The sequence below is a fragment of the Phyllostomus hastatus genome, unplaced genomic scaffold (assembly GCF_019186645.2).
Source record: "Phyllostomus hastatus isolate PE091 unplaced genomic scaffold, TTU_PhHast_1.1 phas_scaffold_21, whole genome shotgun sequence".
In the NCBI taxonomy this organism is placed as follows: domain Eukaryota; kingdom Metazoa; phylum Chordata; class Mammalia; order Chiroptera; family Phyllostomidae; genus Phyllostomus; species Phyllostomus hastatus.
This window is the reverse complement of record NW_025334017.1, coordinates 19,271,701-19,295,132: the sequence shown is the minus strand read 5'-3', so window position 1 is coordinate 19,295,132 and position 23,432 is coordinate 19,271,701. Positions and strand designations below refer to the sequence as shown.

The 23,432-nt window shown below is 38.7% G+C and overlaps 1 protein-coding gene across 2 annotated transcripts; it reads left to right on the top strand.

The window, feature by feature from the left end:
• The first annotated feature begins 29 nt into the window (after positions 1-29).
• Positions 30-22,554, top strand: MTERF3 (mitochondrial transcription termination factor 3). Of its 2 annotated transcripts, none has more exons than XM_045861082.1 (8): positions 30-184; positions 6,342-6,675; positions 8,139-8,291; positions 12,481-12,670; positions 16,651-16,798; positions 17,158-17,229; positions 18,189-18,350; positions 22,266-22,554. In XM_045861082.1, exons 2-8 carry the CDS (start codon positions 6,357-6,359, stop codon positions 22,458-22,460), a joined length of 1,239 nt encoding a protein of 412 aa, XP_045717038.1. In that variant the 5' UTR covers positions 30-184; positions 6,342-6,356; the 3' UTR covers positions 22,461-22,554. The 2 variants fall into 2 exon arrangements, with proteins under 2 accessions (XP_045717038.1, XP_045717039.1); XM_045861083.1 differs by having other exon boundaries at positions 61-276.
• The last annotated feature ends 878 nt before the right edge of the window (positions 22,555-23,432 follow it).

The window sequence follows — 23,432 nt, the reverse complement described above, 5'->3', positions numbered from 1 at the left end:
CCGCGCTCTCTCCCAGATGGTTTTGCCCACTCCCGCCGCAGCCCACGTGGGCGAGGCTGCACAGGGGCGCCGGCGCGGCGGGCGGACGAAGTGGAGTACCGGGTGGTGGGACCCTGCGCGCTGCCCCGCCACCTTGTCTGCCCAAGCGAAACGAACCGCAAGAGTTAGCTAGGCCTCGCCACAGGTAAAGCGGAAGCTGATGGAGCTCGACGGCGCTGTCCTGGCCGGGATTTGGGTCCGGACCCACCTGGGTCCAGGCCGAGTCCCTCTTGGCCTGTAGGTCTTCCCGTCCCAATCGAGGGTGATTTGTTTTATTTACCCCTGCCTGATGTGATCAAACCATGCTTATTAGTGCACTGTATAGAGGACGCCAAAGTTCTGACTGTCTCTCTGCGGAAGTTTGGTGTGGGTAACTAAAGTGAATTAAAATGGCCTAGGGAGAGTTTGCTTACAAAGCCGTCTTTCCAACCCAGTTTCATCTACTCTTTTATTAGCCTTACAGAGGTAGAAATCTTGAACAGCATTTGCGTGCAAATTCCTATCCCTAGTGAAGTACTAAGGCGCACGTTTGAGAAGGATGTGATATTTTAATGGACTCAGGATTTTGTTAGGCTTTTTTCCCTTTGATATTCGTGGTGAGAGAGTCCAGTTAGAAGATTGCCATCACTGAGTAGGGCTTTTATACACATTCGCAAACGTCCTACCTGCTGTGTAGACAAATGAGTTAGCCTTAGTTGCAATTGATTTATTTCGGCCCAACACCCGGTGGCAAGGCTAATTGGGGGATTGTCACTGGGAGGGGAAATCCAGAGATAAGCCTCTGCTCCCTGAGGGAACAGTTAATCATTAAGAGTTATACCCAGAAGTGAAATGATGTGGAGAAGGTGGTGCACTTGTAAATAAAAGTAGAGGGATAAACATGAGTTGTATATGTAAAGGTATTTTCATGACTATGGATGGAATACCAAAACTAATCTGTCTCTTGTGGGAGGAGGCAGGATTAAATTGAGACGTGAAAGGCTTCAGAGTCAAATTGGAATTTCAGGCGTTTGTTTTGAAGTAGGAGGGAATTCTCATAAACTTAGCGTCAAAACATTTTACAGCTAGTAGGGACCTTAAGAATGAGTCATCTTATTGTACCTGTAACTTTTAAAAAATTTATTATTTAAAGAATGGTTATTGAACCCCATCATGGGCCAGGCATTGTTCTAGGCCACCCCAAGAAACTAAGTCTTGCCAAGGTAGCCTAATTGAGGTCTTCTGGCTTTCAGTTTAGTGCCTTATGACTTTGCTGAGCAGAGAATGAATGTTACAGGTTTGAGGGAAAACTTGACTCATTTCCTAACAGAATTTAACAAAAATCACCTATGTCAGAGGCTATTGTGAATGCTTATTTCTTTTAAAAAATATTTTAAAATCCCTTTCAGGAGACTTGTCTAAGCATTTTTGATTCGCAATTGGGAATTTGCATATGTGGAGAGTGGACTGTATTATACCCAGATTTATAACTACACGGTGGTCAGTGCCCCTAACCTCCAAACTGTTCACTGGTCAACTGTGAAAATGTCCATGAGAAGGTTAGACTCTGAAGTATTTGGTCCAATTCAGAGAATAAAACAAGCTGAATTCCAGTATACAGAAAAACAAATCAGAAAGTTATGTTCAGTTCATTTATATTTGGTTACATAATCAATAATAATAACCAGTAATATTTCTGGAGCATTTCCTATATGCTGAACTGCAGGCTGTGTTTTCTATGTATTAACTTACTAGTGAAATTATATATGCATCAGATTTACCTTTCTAATTAAGCTGGTTAAATATAAATTCCTTCATATTCCTTCCAGACATTTATCAGCCTTATAAAAATCTTCATAAAACAACTGTTTTTCTATCATAAATATACATTGCTGATTGCTAACGTATCTCTCTTCAATTTCTAGTTTTGACTTTTTTTTAAGACATTTCTTTTTTTTTTTTTTTCAACAAATGCATTTTGACAAAGCTGGGTTCGTTCAATTCTGTTTCAATGTTTCACAGCTTTATCTGTGAAATATCAACAGTGTTTAGCCCTGAGGATGAAGCAAGAAGCAGCCTTCGAGATAGCAGTGGTAATTCTTTGATGATCCATTTCAGACACAGTAGATTTCTTCCTGTTTTTTATTTTGTGACTAATGTACAGTTGACCCTTCAACAACACGGGTTTGAACTGCACAGGTCCACTTATATGCAGATTTTTTTCAGTAAATATATTGGAAACATTTTTGGACATGTGTGACAATTTGAAGAAACATGGAAACAAACCACATAGCCTAGAAATATTGAAAAAATAAGGAAAAAGTTAGGAAAAAATACGGAAAAATTTATGTTATGGATGCATAAAATATATAGACATACTAGTCTATTCAATCATTTACTAGAATGAAACATACAGAAATCTATTATAAAAAATTAAAACATCAAAACTTGCACAGACAGTACTTACAGACTGTACATGGTAACATTTTCAGTCTCAGTCAAGAGAAATATAAACAAATACAAGATGAAACATTACATATAACTGCATGAAATTCACTGTGGCATACATGGTAATAATTTTATAGCCATTTTTTGTTGCTATTGTGGTGAATTCAAGTTTTGTGACTATCCACTTAAAACGCCTGTTGTGTGACACTATGAGCAGTTCCTCTCCAGTACATTGCATATCGCATTGTGTTTAGTGCAATACCCAAAACCTTGAGTAACACCTCGGGACCCATACGAAGTGCCCCTGTGATGCTGGAAGTGCTCCTGAGAACCAGAGCAAAGTCATGGCATTACAGGAAAAAGCTGAATTCTTTGATCTTTAACATGGTCTGCAGCTTCTGGGCATTTCAACATAAATGAATCCAGCATAAGGACCATTGCCAAAAAAAAAAGGAAATTCATGAAGCATTTGCTGCAGCTACACCAGCAGGTGCTGCAGACACCGGCCCACAATGTCTGTGGCATTATGAATGAGATGAGACAAATTCACATGGACTACTGAGTCCTGTGGAGGAAAAGGGACAGCATAGCCACTCTCAAGGGGAGAGCACCCTGATCCTTGCCTTGACAGGCTTTTATTGGCTTTATTTGCATAGGAATACAGGGTGTATCTGTGAAGCTCTTCAGTCATTGGCAGGCAATAATGATCAAACAATAGAAAACATTCAAAGAACTCTGAGGACTAATTCTGAATCAGAGTCAGAAGGCCATAAAACTTTGGGGAACAAACTCACTTCATGCTTGGACCCTTATCATTTAAATTGAGGGTATTAGCAAAGCAGGTTTCATAGGATTTTATGCATTCTTTCTTAGGCCTGATCGCCCTGGGGAACCTGCCCTTTTCAGAACAGGGTTGCACCCACCTCCAGCATTGTTTCAGGCTTAAGTCAGGTGGGGAAGTAAGGCAGCCAAGAGATTAGGAGACTTCTTGCAGACAGAGTAAGGACTCAGGCTGTGTCAAAGCTGAGGGGCGAGGGTCCATCACCCCCTTTTTCTATAGCCCCTCAAGTCCTTCCCTGAGGGCCTGTTTGTGACCATGCCTGTCTTAGGTCATCCCTCCTTTGAGGAATCTTACCTGTCATTGGCTAACCAGTCATCCGCCCAGGACCAAGCAGCATGAGGTGAAAGGGGGCAGAGGTGGTGCCCCTACAAGATAGATAAGCTTTGTCTCCTAAGTGGCTTATGGTCCCAAGGTCTTTTTACTCAGCCTTAGCCATGGGGATTTTATAGCTTCTGAAACTGGGCAGGGTGGTTCTCAACAAGCAGGCACAAAAACCTTCCACTTTTGCATCTTTTCTATGAGTGTAGGATTGTTATAAGGAAGGCATACCCTATAGACTCTAATGTGATTTGAGAAAAGGCAAATTTATTATACGACAGCACAAAACAAAGATGAAGGATCTAAAGCTGGAGAATTAAATGCCAGCAAAGGGTTGTTTGGTAATTTTAGAAAGGGGTTTGGCTTTAACAAAGTCAAGATAACAGAAGAAGCATCTTCTGACTCAGGGGTAGCAGATGAGTTTCTAGACATTACTAAGAAAATAATTAGGGGAATGGATATCTGCCTGAACAGGTTTTTAATGCAGGTGAAAGTGTCCTGGAAAAACAAAGCACCATGAAGCACGTTTATTAGTAAGGAAGAGAGGGGCTAAAGGGTTCCAAGATGTGGATCTTAGAGAAATTCAAGAGCTAATAGACACCACACCGGAAGAATTAACAGAAGACAACTTAATAGAGATGAGTGCTTCTGAACTGGTGCCGGACGATGAGGAAGGAAACATAAAAGAAGCAGTGTCAGAACACAAAATGGCATTAGACAATCTGGCAGAAAAATTATGATTATTGAGGACTGCTTTGGACTTCTTTTTTTTTAAGATTTTATTTATTTATTTTAGAGAGAGAAAAAGGGAGAGAAACATCAATGTGTGGTTGCCTCTTGTGCACCCCCAACAGGAGACCTGGCCCACAACCCAGGCATGTGCCCTGACTGGTAATTGAACCTGTGACCCTTTGATTTGCAGGCCACACTCAATCCACTGAGTCACACCAGCCAGGGCTGCTTTGGACTTACTTTACAACATGGACCCTTCTGTGATGCAGGCACTGAAACTAAAGCAAACAACGGGGGAAGGATTGGTACCGTGTTGAAACAGTGTTAGAGATGAAAAAGTAGTATCGTCAGACAGAAATTACAACATACTTACATAAAGTTACACCAATGGGCCTGCCTCTCCTGCCTCCCCTTCCACCTCCTCCACCTCTTCAGCATCTGCCTCCCCTGAGGCAGCAAGACCAACCCTCCTCTTCTTCCTCCTCCTCAGCCTCCTCAACGTGAAGATGATGAGGAGGAAGATCTTTATGATGCTCCACTTCCACCTAATTAATAGTAAATAATCTTCATGCCATGCAGTTATTAAACTTACCTATTATGTGTGTGTGTGTCTTTGTGTGAAAATCTGACAAGAACTCTGTGAGACATTTTTGTTTTATCATCACTGCCTAAGTATTCATCATGTAGAACATCATTCGTAAGACTTGTATGGAAGCAGGTAGCCTATCCTTACATAGCCATAGGGATATATTTAATATAAAACTAATAATGTGTTAGTTTTCTCACTGATAACTTTTCTTTCAAAGAATTACATTACCATAAAGTATCTCCCTCTCCCTCTCTGTCTCTCCTTCTCTTCCTCCTCTGTTTCCCCTCCCTCCCACCCTCCCTCCAATGATTATAGAAACTGCGTATCATCACAGGTTTGTGGTTATTTTAAGAATATAACAATGTTTCCAACACTGTATTATGAACATGACTAATACTGTATGCCATAAAAGTGCATAACCATCTTTCATTAGTGTATAGGTTATCGTATGAAAACAATCATATTGATTACACTAGGTAAATAGATAACAATGAAGCAATTATATTGGTGCTTCTTTGTTATCAGTGTGTGAATTGTTATACCTGTTAATGCGAATTTCTTTTTCATGTTATCTTTTTATTTTTGATGTCTACTATTAGTAATGCATATAGCATCTACAGTGTTTTGTATCATGTAAGACAGGATTGATGCAGGTACTCACAGTTCATCATGTAAACTTGCGGTATTGATAAATACAGTACTAGAAATAGATTTTCTTAAAACATTTTCATTTCTCCAATTTTATTGTAAGACTACACTATATAAAACCTATACCAAGTATTTGTTTATCAACTGTTTATGTTATTGATAAGGCTTCTTCTGTTCGGTAGTTGACTATTAGTAGCTAAGTTTTGGAGGAGTCAAAACTTACACATGGATTTTCAGCTTCAGGTGTCAGGGAGCATGGGGCCCTTAACTCCCATGTTTAAGGGTCAGCTGTATGTACATTTGAATAATTTGCACATTTGAATAATTCAGTGTTGTTTTGATCAATAGTCTGTTTCTTAAATGTCCTTCAAACCAAATTTCAAGAACACTTGATTTCATTATCTTATTTTCTTTAAATTATTAAATTAACAGATTATTCAGCTCAGGTACAAGTTGAACATTTACAGATTTTTGTTTTAAATATTTTTCTTACACCAGTGATTTTGTTTTTTGTTTTTAAATTGTAAAGCATACATATTTTTCAAGTTCAGAAGTTCTTTTGGTTTGTAAATATGACTCTTGTTTTTGGCTTTTCTTGTGCTTAAACTACTTTAGTCATCTAAATTTATTTAATAGCTTTTAATTATAAGAAAGTTTTCAATTTATCTTTTAATTGTTTGGATATTGTTTTAAACATTTAAGTAAAGTACATTTCTCTCTTTGAATGGTTATGCACATTCTTTGTAGGCTACTGCAAGAAAAATGGCCCTGACCGCCCAGCAGATGCCCAGGTGGTTCAGCTCGATTAGACGGAATAGCTTCGTTGCTGCTGCACAGCTCGGAAATCATTTTCAGAGACCAGGAAAAACACTGTTGCATGGATTTTCTGCTCAGCCTCAAATATCCTCTCACAATTGCTTTCTCCAGTGGGGATTTAAGAACTATAGGACTTCCTCCATATGGAATAATAGTTCCCAGTCCACCAAACAAGAGATTAACTCTGATGAAAGCACTATGCTTCCTTCCATGAAAGAGCAGCCACGAGAGACACCCAAATTTGATCCTGAGCTGTCTCTAGAAGGTAATTCTGAACGTTCAGAAAAGTCCCTTTTGCTCCACTTTGGGAGTTTGAATAAGGTTCCTGTTTATATTGTTAGCCTGTTTCAAGTCATATTTTGTACCAGGCAAGAAAAAGAAAAATGCCAGTTCTGTTCATTTATTTTTATTATACCTCTATTTTCCTAAGATAAAAAGTTTGTAGGTTAATGTGTATAAAATTATTTTATAACTATATAAACAACATTTGCTTTCCATATACTTTATTTAGATTCTAAATGTTTTTTTTCTGGTATGCAAGTTTATTAGGGTATAATAATAAAATCAAGAAAAATGCTTCCTTTTCGGATTTACAGTTCGAGGAATTTGACGCACACATTTAGCTACGTGATGACCACCACAGTCAGTACAACAGTTACATCACCCCCAAAAGCTCCCCTGGTCACCCTACTCAGTCCTTCTGTGCTTCCTGTTCTAGGAATGCTTCTGTGTAAGAATATTTCACTGCAAATGAGACATTAGGTAAAGTAGAATATGAAAGAATGTGGGGCAGGGGGTTTAGGGTGCTAGGAGGAGAGGCTAGATATAGTATCTGAGAAAATGTGGTAATTAGACACCAAAGAAAAATAAGACAGTCCTGATTCCTTAGCCTTAGGTAGGTTGTAGTTTCCAGTATCTTCCATACTGAGTTTGATTTAAGATGAAACAAAACCTCAGAATCAAGGCTATAGTAGAGTCACTTAGCAAAGGACTAAGGGTGGTAGAAACACAGTCATAGGAGTCTCTTAAAGACATATTTGAGGATAACTTGGAGAAGGGAATGAATCAAAACAAAGACATTTTAGAATGTGATGATTGCTTTAACCTATACAATCCAGGCTGGTAGAATATGTTACACCGTTAGCCAAGTTAACAAGCTTTGAATCTTTTTGAGAAAGATTTCATCTCTTTCTCTAAATATACTTGAAGGTCAGTTGGTCTTGATCATTTTTTAACTATTAAAGTGAAGGAAATGGGAAAGGATTTTGTACAGGATTAATCCTAATGGAACAGAAATTAAGATGCCCTGGCTGGTGTGTGGCTCAGTGGATTGAGCACCAGCTTGTGAACCAAAGGGTCACTGGTTCAATTCCCAGTCAGGGCACATGCCTGGGGTGTGGGCCAAGTCCCCAGTGGGGGCATGGGAGAGGCAACCACACATTGATGTTTCTCTTCCTCTCTCTCTCCCTCTCTTCCCCTTTGTCTAAAAATAAATAAATGAAGTCTTAAAAAAATGTCTTAGAGGAAGAATAGTTGATCTCTCTAAATAGTCGTAACCTTTCCTATTAAAAAAGTAGAAAATATTTGGACTGAGATATTTAATCCTGAAATGATCCTAAGATTTAAAAAAATAAGCAAACTATGGAAGTTGTTTTTGTAGAAATAGCTTTGAGTGCACAGATGGGAGAGATAACTTGCTTCTCTCTTTCCACACGGCTGGCTTCAAAGGACTGGACGATGTGCCTCCACTGTCTCCATTGCAGCCAATTTCGGAGGAGGAGGCTGTTCAGATTGTTGCAGACCCTCCCTTGCCCCCCGCTTCATTCACACTCCGAGACTATGTGGACCATTCTGAGACTCTGCAGAAGTTAGTCCTGCTAGGTAAGTGAGTAACCCACAAGTACTTTTGGGGTGTACTCTCCATTTCTCTTTCTACTTTGTTTAAGTGTTTATAATCTGTATCAAAGTAATACATATACCTGAGCAGAAGTCAAATAGTGTAAAAGGCTTCGTCCCTCCTAATGTTGCCTCAGGGAGCTTGTTCTGTTAGGATGTGACTGTTAAAAGTGCCGTGGCTTGGTTCATCAGATTCCGACATCAGTTGGTCACTTGTATATACACACGTATTTTTTCCTTATTCTCTTCAATTCTCCCAACATAGTTATATGAATAAGTTTTAGATAACATCATTAGTCAGTGATTACATTACCACTAAATATTGCTCACTGTTCTCTGGGAAGTGTATTCTGATTGTTTTCCTTCCTGTCAAACTTGTCGTTTTTCCATGGTTAATAACTGTTTTTCATTTGATTGGTTTTCTTTATTCCTCCGTCCTATTTTCCCACACCTTCCAGCGGCCTCTCAGGACAGTTTTTCTTACAGTTAACCCTGTCAGATGATGTGTTTGTTCCATTTCCCCACTTCCCCCAGCCTTCCTCCTGGAGCCTACTATCCTCCATAAGCATCTCGGCTTCCTGACAGAGAATGCGCTGGGATCCGGTTAGTTGAAGGCGGCTGAGGGATCTCACTAGGAGTTTTTACTTGGTCCTCTTATTTTCGGTCCAGCACTTTACTGCGGCCCTCTGCTGTTTCCATGGCCTCTGGGTCTGGCACGTCTCTCACTTGATTTTCCCAGATGATGAGCCTTCTTACTCCTGGAGGATGAGAGGACAGGTTAGGTAAGGGTTTGCCTCTCAAATCCATTTGCTTCTCTTATTCTCTCTAGTCTTTTCAGGTCCTCATTTTTCACTGAGAAGTTAGGAGCTTTCTAATTTGATAGGCTTCTTATCAGCAATATTGCCCCAATAATCTCTCTGGTGTTAGTGTTCTTTCTAAAATGCAAATCCGACTATGTCAGTGACCTGCTTGAAATCCTTGAAAGCTTTCCCATGGCTTCAAAATTCTTCCTGGTCCCCCATTTACCTTTTTCGCTTTGCTGCTTGCCACCCTTCTTTTCGTTGGCCAGCCTGGTCAACTGGAGAACTTGATTCAGGTCAAGTAACTTTAAAAAATCTTCCCTAACCTTTCCAACAAAGTGACCCTCCTCTAGGCTCACTCCGTCCTTGATTCGATTCCAGCACTAATAACATTGTAATTGTTTACTCCTCTCTCCTTGTGCAAGTGACCCAAATGTATGGGGAATTGTTCTCAAGAAGCTTCAAGGCTTTACACATCTCTAAACACGCATATATAAGAATAACTTGAATGCGAGGATGGAAGTGGTAAGTCCCATGTAAGAGATACAAATAAAGTGTTCTGTGGGTTCAAAGGGGAGAGAAAGATGATGTCTGCTACAAGGAGGGGAGCCAGTCTCCTTCCTTCCAGAACAGCTTTCCCAGCCTTGTGATAGGTGCTCTGGGTAAGACAAGATCAGATGACACGGTCCCTACCTTTAAATAATTTACGTATACTTAGAGCAGATGCGTCAGCCATTCCTTGTCCGTATGCTGATACTTCCACAGCACATCTCAGAGGCAACTTCAGGGACGCCGCTGCTGTAGAGAAACCATGATTGCGTCATTAGGCAATATTTTCAAGGACCCTAATGATCTGCTTCTTCTCTGTTTGCTTCCCAGATCTGCTTTCTGCCTTTCTCTGCCGGGTCCACATCCCAGGAGGCCCACGTCTGTACACTCGCTTCCTCTGCCAGCTGGCTTCTGGAGTGCTTGAGCCAGTGGGAGGCACCTGTGGGAGGAGCGGGAGGGCAAGTGGGGGCAGTTTCCTCCTGTTCCCTCCCTGCTTTGGGTCTTGTAACTGCCTCCTCCCTGACAACAGCTCCCACTGAGAAACCCTTTCTTCAGCTTCCAGCTCCCCTGGGTTTGGGTAATACTTTTTCTCCCTGTCTCTTTAGCACTAGGGGTGCCCTTGTTTGTTCTCTTAATTCTGGTCACATCACTCGATAGAGTTCCTTCTTTAAAGTTGTTTTCATCTGAACTTTCTAGGGCAATTTCTTTTGCCTGCCAGACCCTGCTTGATGGAGTAAATATGTTTAACACTGGATGAACAGAGCAGTAATGCCTGTAGTTACCAAACTGAAGGCTCAAAGCCAACTTAGACTGTGGCCACCTACAAGATCACGTATTTATGATTCATTTTCTGTGTCCCCAGTGCCTGCCAGAAGTGCCTGGTCCATTGTAGGCATTCAATAACTATATTTTCAAGTTAGTGAAATTGTAAGTAAGCCCACGTGATTTGTGCTGACAGCGGTGTGCCCTTCTGATGAGATTCTGCTCTCCTGTTGCTGTGAAAAAGCAGCTTTTCAGGATTCCTGTTTCGGGGCAGTCAGGGTGTGATAGTCCCTGCTGAGTGAGGTACTTCAGCACCTATAAGTGGTGATATGTAGTTAAATTTACAGTCCGAGCCCTTTATGTTGTTTTTAAAGCATTCCTTCTCCCATTTAGCACAGATTTTTGGAACTGGTTTCTAATATAATTATCCATCCGTTCAAAAATTTTTGTTTTCAATTAATATTTTAAATTACAAAAGAAAGCACTCACCCTCTCTACACCTGCAGGTCCACTGTTGCAAAGGTGACTGTCATTACCAATTTGTTGAGTAGCTTCCCAGACCTCTTTCAATGCAAATGTTACCATATAGAAAGCTATACATAGGTTGCATACTTATATGTAGTCAAATTTAATATTATTATTTAAATTCTGTGTTTTCTTCCAATAATTTTAAAGTTGGTATACTTTTAGATTTATATCTATATAAAATTAGTTTTCGTATCAGATAATAAAAGTTCTTAATTTTACAAGTGGTCCCATTATATTCTAACGAATAGTCCTTCCCCCTCTTGGTTTGAATGCCGTTTTTATTGTGTGCCAGACTTTTAGTTCATCCTGGACCTGCTTCCAGTCTTCATTCTGTGTGTGTCCATGATCTGTTTTTCCGCTTTTGACCCTCTTATATCAACACCTGTTTAATATCCAGAAATTCGAGTTTAGAATTATATTTGGATCTAACAATATAGAATTATAACTTTTTTTAGTTGTGGACACCATTAAGCAAAGAATGTTTTTATTTCATTGCATTTATATTTAAGACTAAAGTTGCATCTAGAAATCAGTTTGAGAGTTATTTTTAATTTGATGAGTTTAACGAATGTGAAATTTGAGTCTAAACTTAAGCTTTTACATTATCTTCAAATGTTTAAAGATAAGGAATAGGCCTTTTCTGTTCATGTTTAATTTATTTTTTAATCAAATAAAAGGAAAAAATGAGAGAATAGAGTGCTCAGTTTTAATGAGAATTTTGAATTACAGATTACTTTGATTCTCTGCCTAATTAACACTGACATCTAATTAATCATATCCATAACCAAAGAATGAATTGAAATAACAACTTGATGTTTCCCCTTTGTATTCTTTCTCTCCTGTATTCTTTTGTCTAACTTACTTTGATTACCTACGATTATAAGAACATGTGCAAGTTCCCAACTGTGTACGTTCTGCTGTGTGGTGCACTGGGAGGCTGATACGCTCACCTGTTCTCACACAGACCTCTCTTGAGCCCCTTCAGGGTGCTTGTCTCTGCTAAAGACCCGGAGATGACAGTGACGAGCAAGATACAGGGTCATTTCTATTCCTCCTGTGGAGGAGATCATAAATGTATTTTAAAATAATGCTTATAGCTAAGCAAATGATAAAAACAAAACTTCAAGGAAACTGACAGTTTATTCACATGGTTTGTTACCCCCACAGAATTACCAGTCAAGTACTACGGAGCTCACGAGGGGCTCATAAGCACTCCTCAAACAACATTCAAGGAACCATAGGTGATGATGATCCTAGTATGACTTAGTGAATTTATTTTGGGTGGAAATGTAGCCCCAAAATCATTATTTTTCTCTGCGTATGACTTTGAAATAAATACTGTATTTTAATTTTGATTTATTTCTATTTCTGCAAGCAATTTAGTTTAAAAATATCTTGAAGTTTCTATTGGCCTCTCTCAGCTCTCCCTCAAATAGGTTGTTGATCTCCATCACTGGTTTCTTGAGCTTTTATGCATGAAGTTTAATGACGGAGTTAAGGAGTTTTCTTCCAACAGCGTTTGTAATTTATTGTAGGAGTGAACTTGTCCAAGATAGAAAAACACCCAGATGCAGCCAACCTCCTTCTGAGACTGGATTTTGAAAAAGACATTAAGCAAATACTCCTGTTTCTTAAGGATTTGGGTATAGAGGATAACCAGCTGGGAGCATTCCTGACTAAAAATTATGCTATTTTCTCTGAAGACCTTGAAAATCTTAAGACCAGGTAGGCTTTTTGGAATGATTCTCATTTAACCCAAGAAGTGAGTGTGACGGAAATAAGTATGTAAGTTATTTCTTAAGTCTCAGCTGCACAAGGAGCTGAACATTATCTCATAAGGTTCATGAGATAATGAACATGAACCTTATTGTTTTATTTGGACCTTTTTTGATCAAAATTGAAACTCATCTTTTTTCTTCAATACCCCATTATTTTTATGTGAAAATGAAAACATAAAGCATAAAAACTTCTTGCTAAGTCAGTACTTACCTGTTTCTCTTCAGAAACTGGAATACGGTATTTGTTTGTTTTTGTTTTTAATCCATTAACAAATGGCAGGATTTTCTGAGAGTACATTTAAAGTTAAGAAAGTCTGAGTTTTTGTGGTTTTTTACTGGCCAGTTTTTGATGGTAAACATTTGACATCCTCTTGGCAGATTATTGTATAATTTGCTTAATCTTTCCCATAAATTGGCTATTTTCATTGTTCCTTTCTGTCATCTTTCAGTAGCACTTCTATAAACACTTTGTGCTTCATTCAACATTCAGAGAATTGATTGAATCTGGGATATCAATATAGTGAGATAGTATTGCTCTGTGAGATAAGAATCCTGCTGGGCATTGGGAATTGCAGAGAGAACAAAACAGAGTCCCTGTCAGTGAGTTCACACTCTGGATCCACCATCGCCCCCACCTCCCACCTAAATCGCTTCCCTGCATTCCCAGACTCACTGAAGGGGAGCACTGTCACCCTGCCAGTCAGAAATACTGGTGTTAACTTGGGCTACTCTTCTTACAGCATCTGCCTCTAATAAATCACCTCGCTCTATCACGTTTACCTTTTTATACCTCTCAAGTCAGTTAGTTAATGCATTTCTCTTAACTTCACTTCAAAGACTTCATCATTTCACAGCAAGACCACTGCCTTGGTCTCCTCACTGGTCTGGTCGGCCTCTAGTCTGTCTCCTCCCCCAGACTAGGCTCACACCGACATTGAGCCTCACTACATTTCAGAGAGCTTTGCAGTTCCTGGAACCTTCATAGTTTAACGTCCTTTTATCTGAATTAGGAAAAAACAAAACAAAGCATAGTATTCCTTATATTGAACAATTTGAGCCCTTATTATACATGCAAAGCACTGAGCTAGACTCGAGTCATATAAAACAGTCACGCTGCCTCCCTTCCTGGGACTTGCATTATAATACAGGGGAGAGAAAGAGTGATTCGAGGAAACTCAGTCTGACATATTCAGATCTGCTCCTTCTGGCTGTCTGGAACACCAGTTCCCTCTCATTCAAAAACCAACTTACCCTTACTGCTCAAATTAATTCTGAGAAAGCGTGCATGCCAGGAGGTGGGGATCACTGGGAGCCATTACAGAGGCTTCCTACTGTAGTACTATTATGAATACCCCCATTTCATGAGGGAGGCACAGAGAGGTGAAATAATTTGCTCAAGATTACATAGCTGGTGTAAATGGCAGGCCTGGGACTCAAACCCAGTTAGTCTGACTCCAGAGTCTACACTATACTGTGTCTGTATTTTTCATTCTATGAAGGAAACTTAAGTTTAAAGGGAGTCTAAGTTGTAAACACTCCTAACAACTAAGGGGTGTTCTCATATAGATAATAGTCTAATGGTTTCCACCCCTGGCTGACAAATTAAATTGTGGGGCGATTTTTAAATTACTTTGAATTTTTTAATAGCTAATTTATCCACATGTACTCAAAAAGATATACAAAGAACCCTACTGGTATGGCTCAGTTGATTGGGCATCATCCCGCAAAATGAAAGGTTGCTGGTTCGATACCCAGTCAGGGCACATGCCTGGGTTGTGGGTTTGTTCCTGGTTTGGGGCACAGTTGATCAATGTTTTTCTCTTGCTCTCTTTCTCCCTCCCTCCCCCTCTCTCTAAAAATTAATAACTAAATTTTTTAAAATAAAAATTAAATTAAAAAGGATATACAATGAAAAATAAGATTTAATTCAACTTAGCTTCTAGCTCTGGTATGTATCCAACATTCTTATTTTCTAGAATTTCTATACCAGCATTGAATTCATATGGTTTTTTTTGTTGTTGTTGTTCTTTTTTGTTTTCTTTTAATGAAGAAAATTTTAAATGTGTAAAGAAGTTACTTGATTCTTTGTAAGAATTTTCAAATAAATGATCTGTATTAAAATTACTTATTTTTTCTGGTTGTGCCTTATATGTTAATGTTTTATTGGAAAAATTATCATAATGTGGACAGCTGTTCTGATGTTTTAACCAGATATGGATCCTTGCTGCCACACATAAAAAAAAATCCTCCTTTCTACCTACTCAGTCCTAGCCCTCATCATCCTTCTAAGACCCGCCTATAGAGGCAGCTACTAATATCAAGTGTTTTGTTCAACGTGCTGGGAATGTTCACGTGAACACACATAGAGCTGGTGGCATTTATAACATACTACTCAAAACCCCACTTTCTTACTTTAGCTGTATGTTGGACATAACTTTTCATTGGTGCTTCCTATTCTTTTTCTGCCCCTACTGTAGTTTATACTTTGGATCTGTCTGGTCTCATATTGGGAACATGGTTGTTGTTTGCAGCCTTTACTGTTTCAGTGTGGCTGCAGTGACTCTCCTTGTAGATACATCATTCCGTGCGTATTGGTGTGTATCTAGGGTGATTATTAGGTCAAAGTGTATGTGCATTTGTGATTTTAATAGGCACTCACAAATTATCTGTCCTATTGGTGGTTCTCCAGTTCATACTCCCACCAACAGTGTGCAGAAATGCCAATTGACTTATTCTCACTAAAACAGTGTTATCAAACTTTATGATTTCAGTTCATTTTATAGATTTAAAACAATAAAACAATGCCTCACTGTTTTTGAAATGATGTTTTGAGTTTCAGATATTTGAAGCATTTTTTATATGTCTATTTTCTTTCCTTTTTTTTGGTAAGCATTCTTTTATATATTAAGAAATTTTGTTCCTATGACATTTTGTAAAAATTTTCCCCAGACTTGTCACTTGTATTCGGCTTTATTGATGCTATTTCCTTGCCTTGAATTTTAAATTTTTATATAGTTAAATTATCAATCTTTTCTCTTTTTTTTAACAGACTGCTTAAAGAATAATAGTCATTTAAATATAAAATATAAGGTCTAATGGTATAAAAATATCATAGGCATTAAAGGTCATCAGAATTTAGATGAAATCTCAACTTGTCATTAATTACTTGGTTGTCTTAAAAGTTATTTGACTTCTCTGGATCTACGTTTTACTCAAATTGTAATATGGAAATTTTATCTGGTTCACAGGGGTTTTTTTTGGCGGCGGGGGGCGGGGGTGGTTGTAAGAATTAAACAAGATAATGTCCTGGTAAGTTTTAGGCACTTTAGAAAACTGACTTTTACTGTGTTTACAGACTTTCAGACTTTGTACATTTAAGTACCTTACTTTGGTTTCTGGCAACTTAGCAGGAAATATCTTCATTGTTAACAGAATACATATTGAAAGACAGTAGTAAAAGTTAGTTGTAAAAATACATACTCAGTAAATGTCCTAAAATAAAAAAGTTCCTTTCAGTTTCTCTGAGATACTAAAATAAAAAATGTCCTCTCATGCTTGAAAGTCTTTCTTTGTAAAAAGAATTCTGAATCTATTTTCTTAATTTCTGTATTTTCTATTCTTAGACAAAAAATTTGTTTTTAAGATCTCTTTTTTCTACCAAGTAACAAAATAAGTCAGATTAACTGAAGAAAGAATTATTTTTCTGTTTTTAAGTGTAAATGGAAACCATTCTAATGGTTGGGTGGATGCTTAATTTAACCATATTTGGGGCATTATTGTAGAATGGTTTTTCCTTTAATCTCTCTCTGTCTCTCTCTCTTTTTGGGGGGGAGGGGGCATGGAAGCCCTTTTTTTTTAAGTATTATTTTAGGACATAGCATGCCACTAGTCAATGTTTATCATGTATGTTTATTTTTGTGTCTTTAGAGTGGCTTATCTACAGTCAAAAAATTTCAGTAAGGCAGATATCACACAGATGGTCAGAAATGCACCATTTTTGCTGAATTTTTCAGTGGAAAGACTGGATAACAGATTGGGATTTTTTCAGAAAGAACTTGAACTTAATGTGAAGAAGGTAAACAAAGTGGGGGGAATTTATATATTTCCATGTCAGCTACATTTGCTGGTGTTAAATCTTGTGCTTCTAATAGGTATGAATGGATAAGCCTGCTAGGTTAAACACATAGCTGTATTATTTTATAATATTCCATCAGATCGTTTCCTTAAGTTTTGTTTTTAGTATTTGTTTTTTTCCTCAAACACTATTAAGTTTTTATAAGTTTATAGGAAAGTATTAAGTATTTATGGGTTTCCTAGCACTTCTCTGACTGGGTCATTTTAGGGTTTTTAGTTTTACATTTCTATTAGTACTTTGGTTTTCCAAACTGCTTGGATATGCATACATAGTAATAACAGATTGTTTTATAACTACAGACCAGAGACCTGGTAGTTCGCCTCCCAAGGCTGCTAACTGGAAGTCTGGAGCCTGTGAAAGAAAATATGAAGGTAGGATGGCTTTAAGCTTTGGAGAAGTCAGTTTCTTTCTATAAGTGTTTTAGTAAATTTTGCTATTGTCATCTTAAAAATATACTATATTGTAAATAAAGTTATTTCTAAAAAGACAAAAATAGAAAATGATATAGTAAATCTCTAGTGAGCAGTTTGTTCTGGTTGGTAATACTTTCACACGTTCGCCAGCTGTTACATGAGTAAGTCACCCAGCAGACACTGATGCCTGTAATCCGGGGGTAGATTAGGGATCTGGGTGGTCCCTGGAAGCTGCTTCCGTTGCCCAGGATGAGAGTCTGTGTGTCGCCCGGGTGGGAGATGAGTTTTGGAGGCTGGATGCGAAAGACTTCTGTGAAGTGGCCAGCATGTCACTTTCCTTAGCACCTGTGCCAGTTGCCAGCTCTGGTTCTAGCACCAAACATACCGGGCCATCTTCACTGGTTTTTCTCCCAGGGAATAGCATAGAGCCCAGGGCAGATGACCAGTTAGTATATAAAGCTGTGGTAGTGTTTGATGAAACTATTATCTAAGGCCTATTTTCTGAGATGCTTGAAGTGTTTTATATTCAGTTATAAAAAATTTTTTTGAGCATCTGCCCACACATGATGCTGAGGAGAGGGTCCCTGCCCTCATGGAGCTTCCAGTCTGGCAGGGGAACAGCATAGGAGTAGTACAAGCAGGGGACTGGTGGGGGTGCGTAGGCTACTGACCGCAGAGAGGGCTGAACCCATATGTGCATGTTTAGTATTTTCATCTGTCTGGAATTTTGACATCTACTTTTTCAGATAACATTTGGGAGCAGAGGCTCAAAGAGCACTTTGAAAATCTTACCGCTGGTCTGTGTGGTGGGGCCCATATGTTTTTATTTTACATTCTAAGAGAATCAGTGTGTCCTCTGGCATAGTACCAAGATAACTTTCTATTCATGATTTATAACAACTCTATTTTTCTTTTAGGTTTATCGTCTTGAACTAGGTTTCAAACGTAACGAAATTCAACATATGATCACCAAAATCCCAAAGATGTTAACTGCAAATAAAAGGAAACTTACAGAGATTTTCGATTACGTGCACAATGTGATGAGTATTCCCCACCACGTCATTGTCAGGTTCCCACAGGTAATGCACACACACTCTGTAAGAGCTGCCCTTGCCCTCCGTCTGGAGCTGCTCTCTCGCCTAGTGCTGTTCCCTTGGGAAAATGCCTTGCTGTTTGTGAAGGAGTTGGACCAGATGCAGTCTAGTGCTGAGAGTTGTGTAAAGGTCGTATTTCTTTTGTTCATCTTTTTGTCAAGAGCACACCTAGCAAACAGACTAGAGGGAGAGATGGCTTGTGAAAAGTTTATAACTTCTAGGGCACACGTGTCCATCTGCAGAGGAGAAATAAATGATGAATCTGTTTCTCTGTACTTTTCACAGGATCCTCCTTAGGCCTGTTGGTCTCGAATGCATCCTCTTTTATGTTTTTCTCCATTTAAGGTTGAAATGGAACATTTTCCCTAAAGGTCCTTTCAGTGTTACGCATACTTTTCATTCAAAGTCTGTTTCAATTTGTTAGTTAACAAGCTATATTGTAATGATCTCCTGCCAAGCATAAAACAGTTCCTGTTTGCTGTGATGACAAAGCCTTAATTGTCTCTGAAAGCTAATCAGGCCTTCCTGTACTTTACCTAGGGAGTGACATTATCTGCCTGTTTTTAAGAATGTTAACTCTTTGAAAGCATAGATGTTGTTTTATTTATATACACTGCTGAATTCTCAGTGCCTGGAACACTACCGGGCAATCAGTAGGCCCTAGGTAAATATTTGTTGAACAAATGAATGATTGCATTTCATCAAAGTCATCCTTCTTTCCTGCTTGCCATGTGATTAAAGTAAGTATTCATTGGATAAATGGAAGATTGAATTTTATTAAAGTGATCCTTCTCCATTTGCTACATGTGTCCTTTATATAAAGATGGGCAAAAGAAATATGACTTTAATATAATTCTCGGAACTGTTTGCATTTGGGCCAATCCTTTTGCAAATGGCAATGTTTATTTACCTATCATACTTCACTCTGAATGGCTCCTTAATAGAGAATTTTTTCCTGTTTTATCAAATGTATATGCATTCATTATAAAAAGTGTTAGAAGTCTGCAGTGCTGCAACTTTGGCTTATGGAACAATTGTAAAGTAAGTAATCTTCAACTAAAAAGCAATGGCACCTGGCTTTTCCCCCAAGGCTTCCTAGATAACTCAGTAACAGTTAAAGCATGGTAAGAGAATCTGATTTGAGGACACAAAAATCAATCGGACATGGCCTGTGTTCTTGTGGAATTTGTAATCTAACATGGAAGATGGGTTTAAAAAATGTCATTGCTTTACATGAAGTTAAGAGTCTTAACCACATGTCTTAGGGAGTTATTTTAATTCAGAAGAGGTAGGAAAATCGTAGAAATAATAATAGCTATTGAGTGCTTACTATGTGCCAGCCCTGCCTTTACTGCTTTACTTGTATTACTTCATTTAAAAATCACAGTAGCCATATGAGGTAGGTATTATTATTATCCCTATCTTATAAATGAAGGAAGTAACCATAAAGAGATAACTTGTTCAATCACTTGTCTAAAGTTACCAGGGTAACAAGGGGCAGGGATTAGAACTTTGGCAGCCATGTTTAAAAACCCTGCTCTTAACTAGGATTTGCTGCCACTCTAAGAAGTGACATTGGAGTCATCAATAAAATGAGTGGTGTCCCAAAGATGGACAGTAACTTTACAAGTAATGGAAACTAGAAACTTGAGCAGATGCATTAAAATCACATTTATAAACACAGATTTCAGGGACCCCAACTCTAGGTTCTGGAAAGCCCAGTTGTAGATCTGTGGCTTCCCAATGGCGACCCTTAAGACCCCTAGGGATCTGGGTAGTATTACCAGAAAATTAAAAAAAAAACAAAAACACTTATTACATGAACTGACATGAACTGAATACATGAACTGGTAATAGGCTATGAGGGAACTCATATATAGACTAAATTTTTTGGCAGGTGCTTTCGGAATTCTGGTGTGAAACTAATTTTCTCAAGCAAATAACAGTTATTGTTGGCACCTATTTTATGATTAGTTAAAAGGGGAAACAATTCTAACGTAATAGGTATAGTTGATTTAGTCACTTCAAGGCAGGATCGTGGATGGTCATGGATAACAAAAGCAGCAGGGCAGTGACCTGGGGAAATCCTCGGTTAAGGAGGGTTGTGCTGTTCAGGAGCCCCTAAGCCTCTGTGTCTCCGCTCCCGCTGTGGGCTTCTCAGAGGGCGGGCGGGGCGGGAGTCCACTTTAGGAAGCAAGGAATCAGTGACTCTGGGCTGGGTTTTTGTTTTAATCCCTGATCATTTAAAGGATCATTAACAGAACGAAATTTTTCTGCCAATAGCAAAGTAGCCTCTGGTGGTTAACAATCAAAAAAAGAAAAAAAACCTGATCTGAGTTACGGCTTTGGACTGGAAAGATCACCCAAATCTCAAATAAGAAAATAACCTTGAACTGTTAGAGAAGTAACATCATATCTGGTCATAAACTATAAAAATGCTTTAAAATGCCATATTTAGGAGATTTATAATGAACATTTGGGAGCTTTAGAGTTCTTTGTGGCCTTGTTTGTATGTTTTATGATAATTTTGTAAGCCAAGAGTCAGTGCAAAAGAGTCATACTTCTAAAGCAGCGATTTTCAACCTTTTTCATCTCGTGGTACGCATGAACTAATTATAAAATTCTGCAGCACACCAAAAAATATACTTTTTGCTGATATTACAAAAAATAAATATAATGTTGATTCATTCACACCAGATTCATAGCTTCTGTTGTGTTGAATGTTGTCATTTTTTTTACTTGACAGTCTAAGGGAAAAGAGGCCAGTGCCCCTGACTAAATATTCGGGTATTGCATGTTGTAAAATTCTTGCAGCATGCCAGTTGAAAATTGCTGTTCTAAAGAAACACATCTAGAAGCTCTCTACATTTTTATGAGCAGTAGTGGGAATTTAGTTATCAAAATGAAGGCAGAACAGCCTGTAATTAGCTTTTTCAGAGAGAAAAAAGTTTTGTTCAAAAGCAAGCCAATCCCATGTTGAGTTAGCACACCATAATTTTTTTTTGGTCACTGTAGTTTAGTTTTCAACAATAGTTTTACACATGTCCTTGCCAAGTGATCCGTTATATTATTTCCACTTGAACAGAAAGAATGGCTCCTAGAGGTCATGTGCCACGTGGAGTGGTCCCAGTGCACCTGAAACATAGTCAAGAGCAGAGCCTGAGACATGACACTGAATGTGGTTCATTTGGGCCTCGCCAGGGCGCCTCACGGGAGTCTGTCCCTGCAGCGTAGGGCTCTTTCCAGCCTGGCCTGATCTCCCAATTCTCCCTTCTTCCTTGAAGCTGATGTAGGGATTTAGCCTGATTCTGATTCCTTTTTAAAATTGCTGCTACTCACTCTCTTCCTTAGAATTTTTAACCCTGGGGCGTGAAAGATGTATACTTTTCTTCCCTAGTTGCCAGGTTCACTTCATTTTGATATGAGCAGAATTTTAAAAAAGAAAGAAACAAACAAAAAAACAAGTAGGGAAGCTTCACAGATTGTGAAATCTTACACATTTTGGGGGGCCATGGACCTTGACCTTTAACTTTGGTTCTCAGACTTGGCCGGCTTCTGAATCTTGTGGAGGACTTACGGGCCTCCCTCTCAAAGTTTCTGATTAAGTAGGTTCGGGGTGGAGCCTGAGGGTTTGCGTTTTTAACAAATTCTCCTGTGTCCCTGTATTGATTAGTCAGTATTCTTTGCCTACCATGTAGCCCTTATTTTGTGTAAAATTGTTCTGTTTTTGAGTTTTGAGTCTTTTTAATCATGATTTCTTAGTGGAAGCTATAGGGTTTAAAACCCTGGGCACTTAACATATTTACTGAGCATGCTGTCAGTACTTTACTTGTAGCCTTGTAAAAATTTTAATAGTTCATCTTTCAGTGAACAGTTTTTTAACTTCTTTTTCTTTTGTAGGTATTTAATACAAGGTTGTTTAAAGTCAAAGAAAGACATTTGTTTCTGACCTACTTGGGAAGAGCACAGTACGATCCAGCAAAACCTAACTACATCTCTTTGGACAAACTGGTCTCAATGCCTGATGAAATATTTTGTGAAGAGATTGCCAAAGCCTCAGTACGGGACTTTGAAAAATTCTTAAAAACGCTTTAGTTTTTGATGTTAAGATGTAATAATGTAAAGTAAATGTATATGTGAATAAATGAATATACTGTACTTCAAAATAAATATCACAAGCCTCAGTTGACATTGGAAGCACTTTCTTGATGTTGTAAATTTGGGTATACTTCTGGTAGATTTTTCTTAAAGGCTCATAGTGACTTAATTCTTTGACTCAACCATTTTCTTCCTTCTGGGGAAGGAAAACTAACAACAGTTGTCCCTAACCTTTTTGGCTCCAGGGACCAGTTTCATGGAAGACCATCTTTCTATGGCCCAGGGGTGGGGGATGGTTTCGGGATGATTCAAGCACATTACATTCAAGTTCACCTGCTGTGCAGCCCAGTTCCTAACAGGCCCAGACCTGTAGGGATCCAAGGCCCAGAAGTTGAGGACCCTTAACCAAAATATAGCAAGCTTAGAGAAAGAGAGTCGGTTTACTATATATAGGCTGGTGTGCTGTCATTCTGGTGAAGATGAGAAAGTAGAGGATTTTCCTCTTTCAGTTACAGGTCTTTTAGAGCGGTTTCATCACAAGACACCTGTATTTTCTTCTGTTCACTTAGATAATGCTATAAAACACATGAGTTTTGGACTCTCTACCCTGTTGTCTCCCGAAGCACAGATACTCAGAGTCACCTACAGGTGGCCACTGAGAATCAGGAAAGGAAAAGTGATAGGGAGGAAAGGAGTTTGAAGGTAAGTAGATGACAGTAAGACATAGTAAAAAGTTGTAACAAACTTCCTGTGTGCAAAGATTTATAATGTGAACTGATACTTTTTTTTTTACATTTACTGCTTAGATATGTAATCCTGGGCAAATTATTTAACCTCAGTCTGATGACTTGGAAAATGAGGTATCATCACTTCAGTTATCTGCCTTAGGATCTCAAGATTGAGTAGAACGTTAACACTGGGCACCCGTAGGGACCCACACCTGGTATTTGCACTTGTGTAGTTTCCTCC

Excerpts from the sequence above, each read along its gene's own strand:
- MTERF3 (XM_045861082.1), top strand. The coding sequence starts at position 6,357 with ATGGCCCTGACCGCCCAGCAGATGCCCAGGTGGTTCAGCTCGATTAGA. Across the intron at positions 6,676-8,138 it reads TCCTGAGCTGTCTCTAGAAG|GACTGGACGATGTGCCTCCA; the intron begins GTAATTCTGAAC and ends CTGGCTTCAAAG. Across the intron at positions 17,230-18,188 it reads CTGTGAAAGAAAATATGAAG|GTTTATCGTCTTGAACTAGG; the intron begins GTAGGATGGCTT and ends TTTTTCTTTTAG.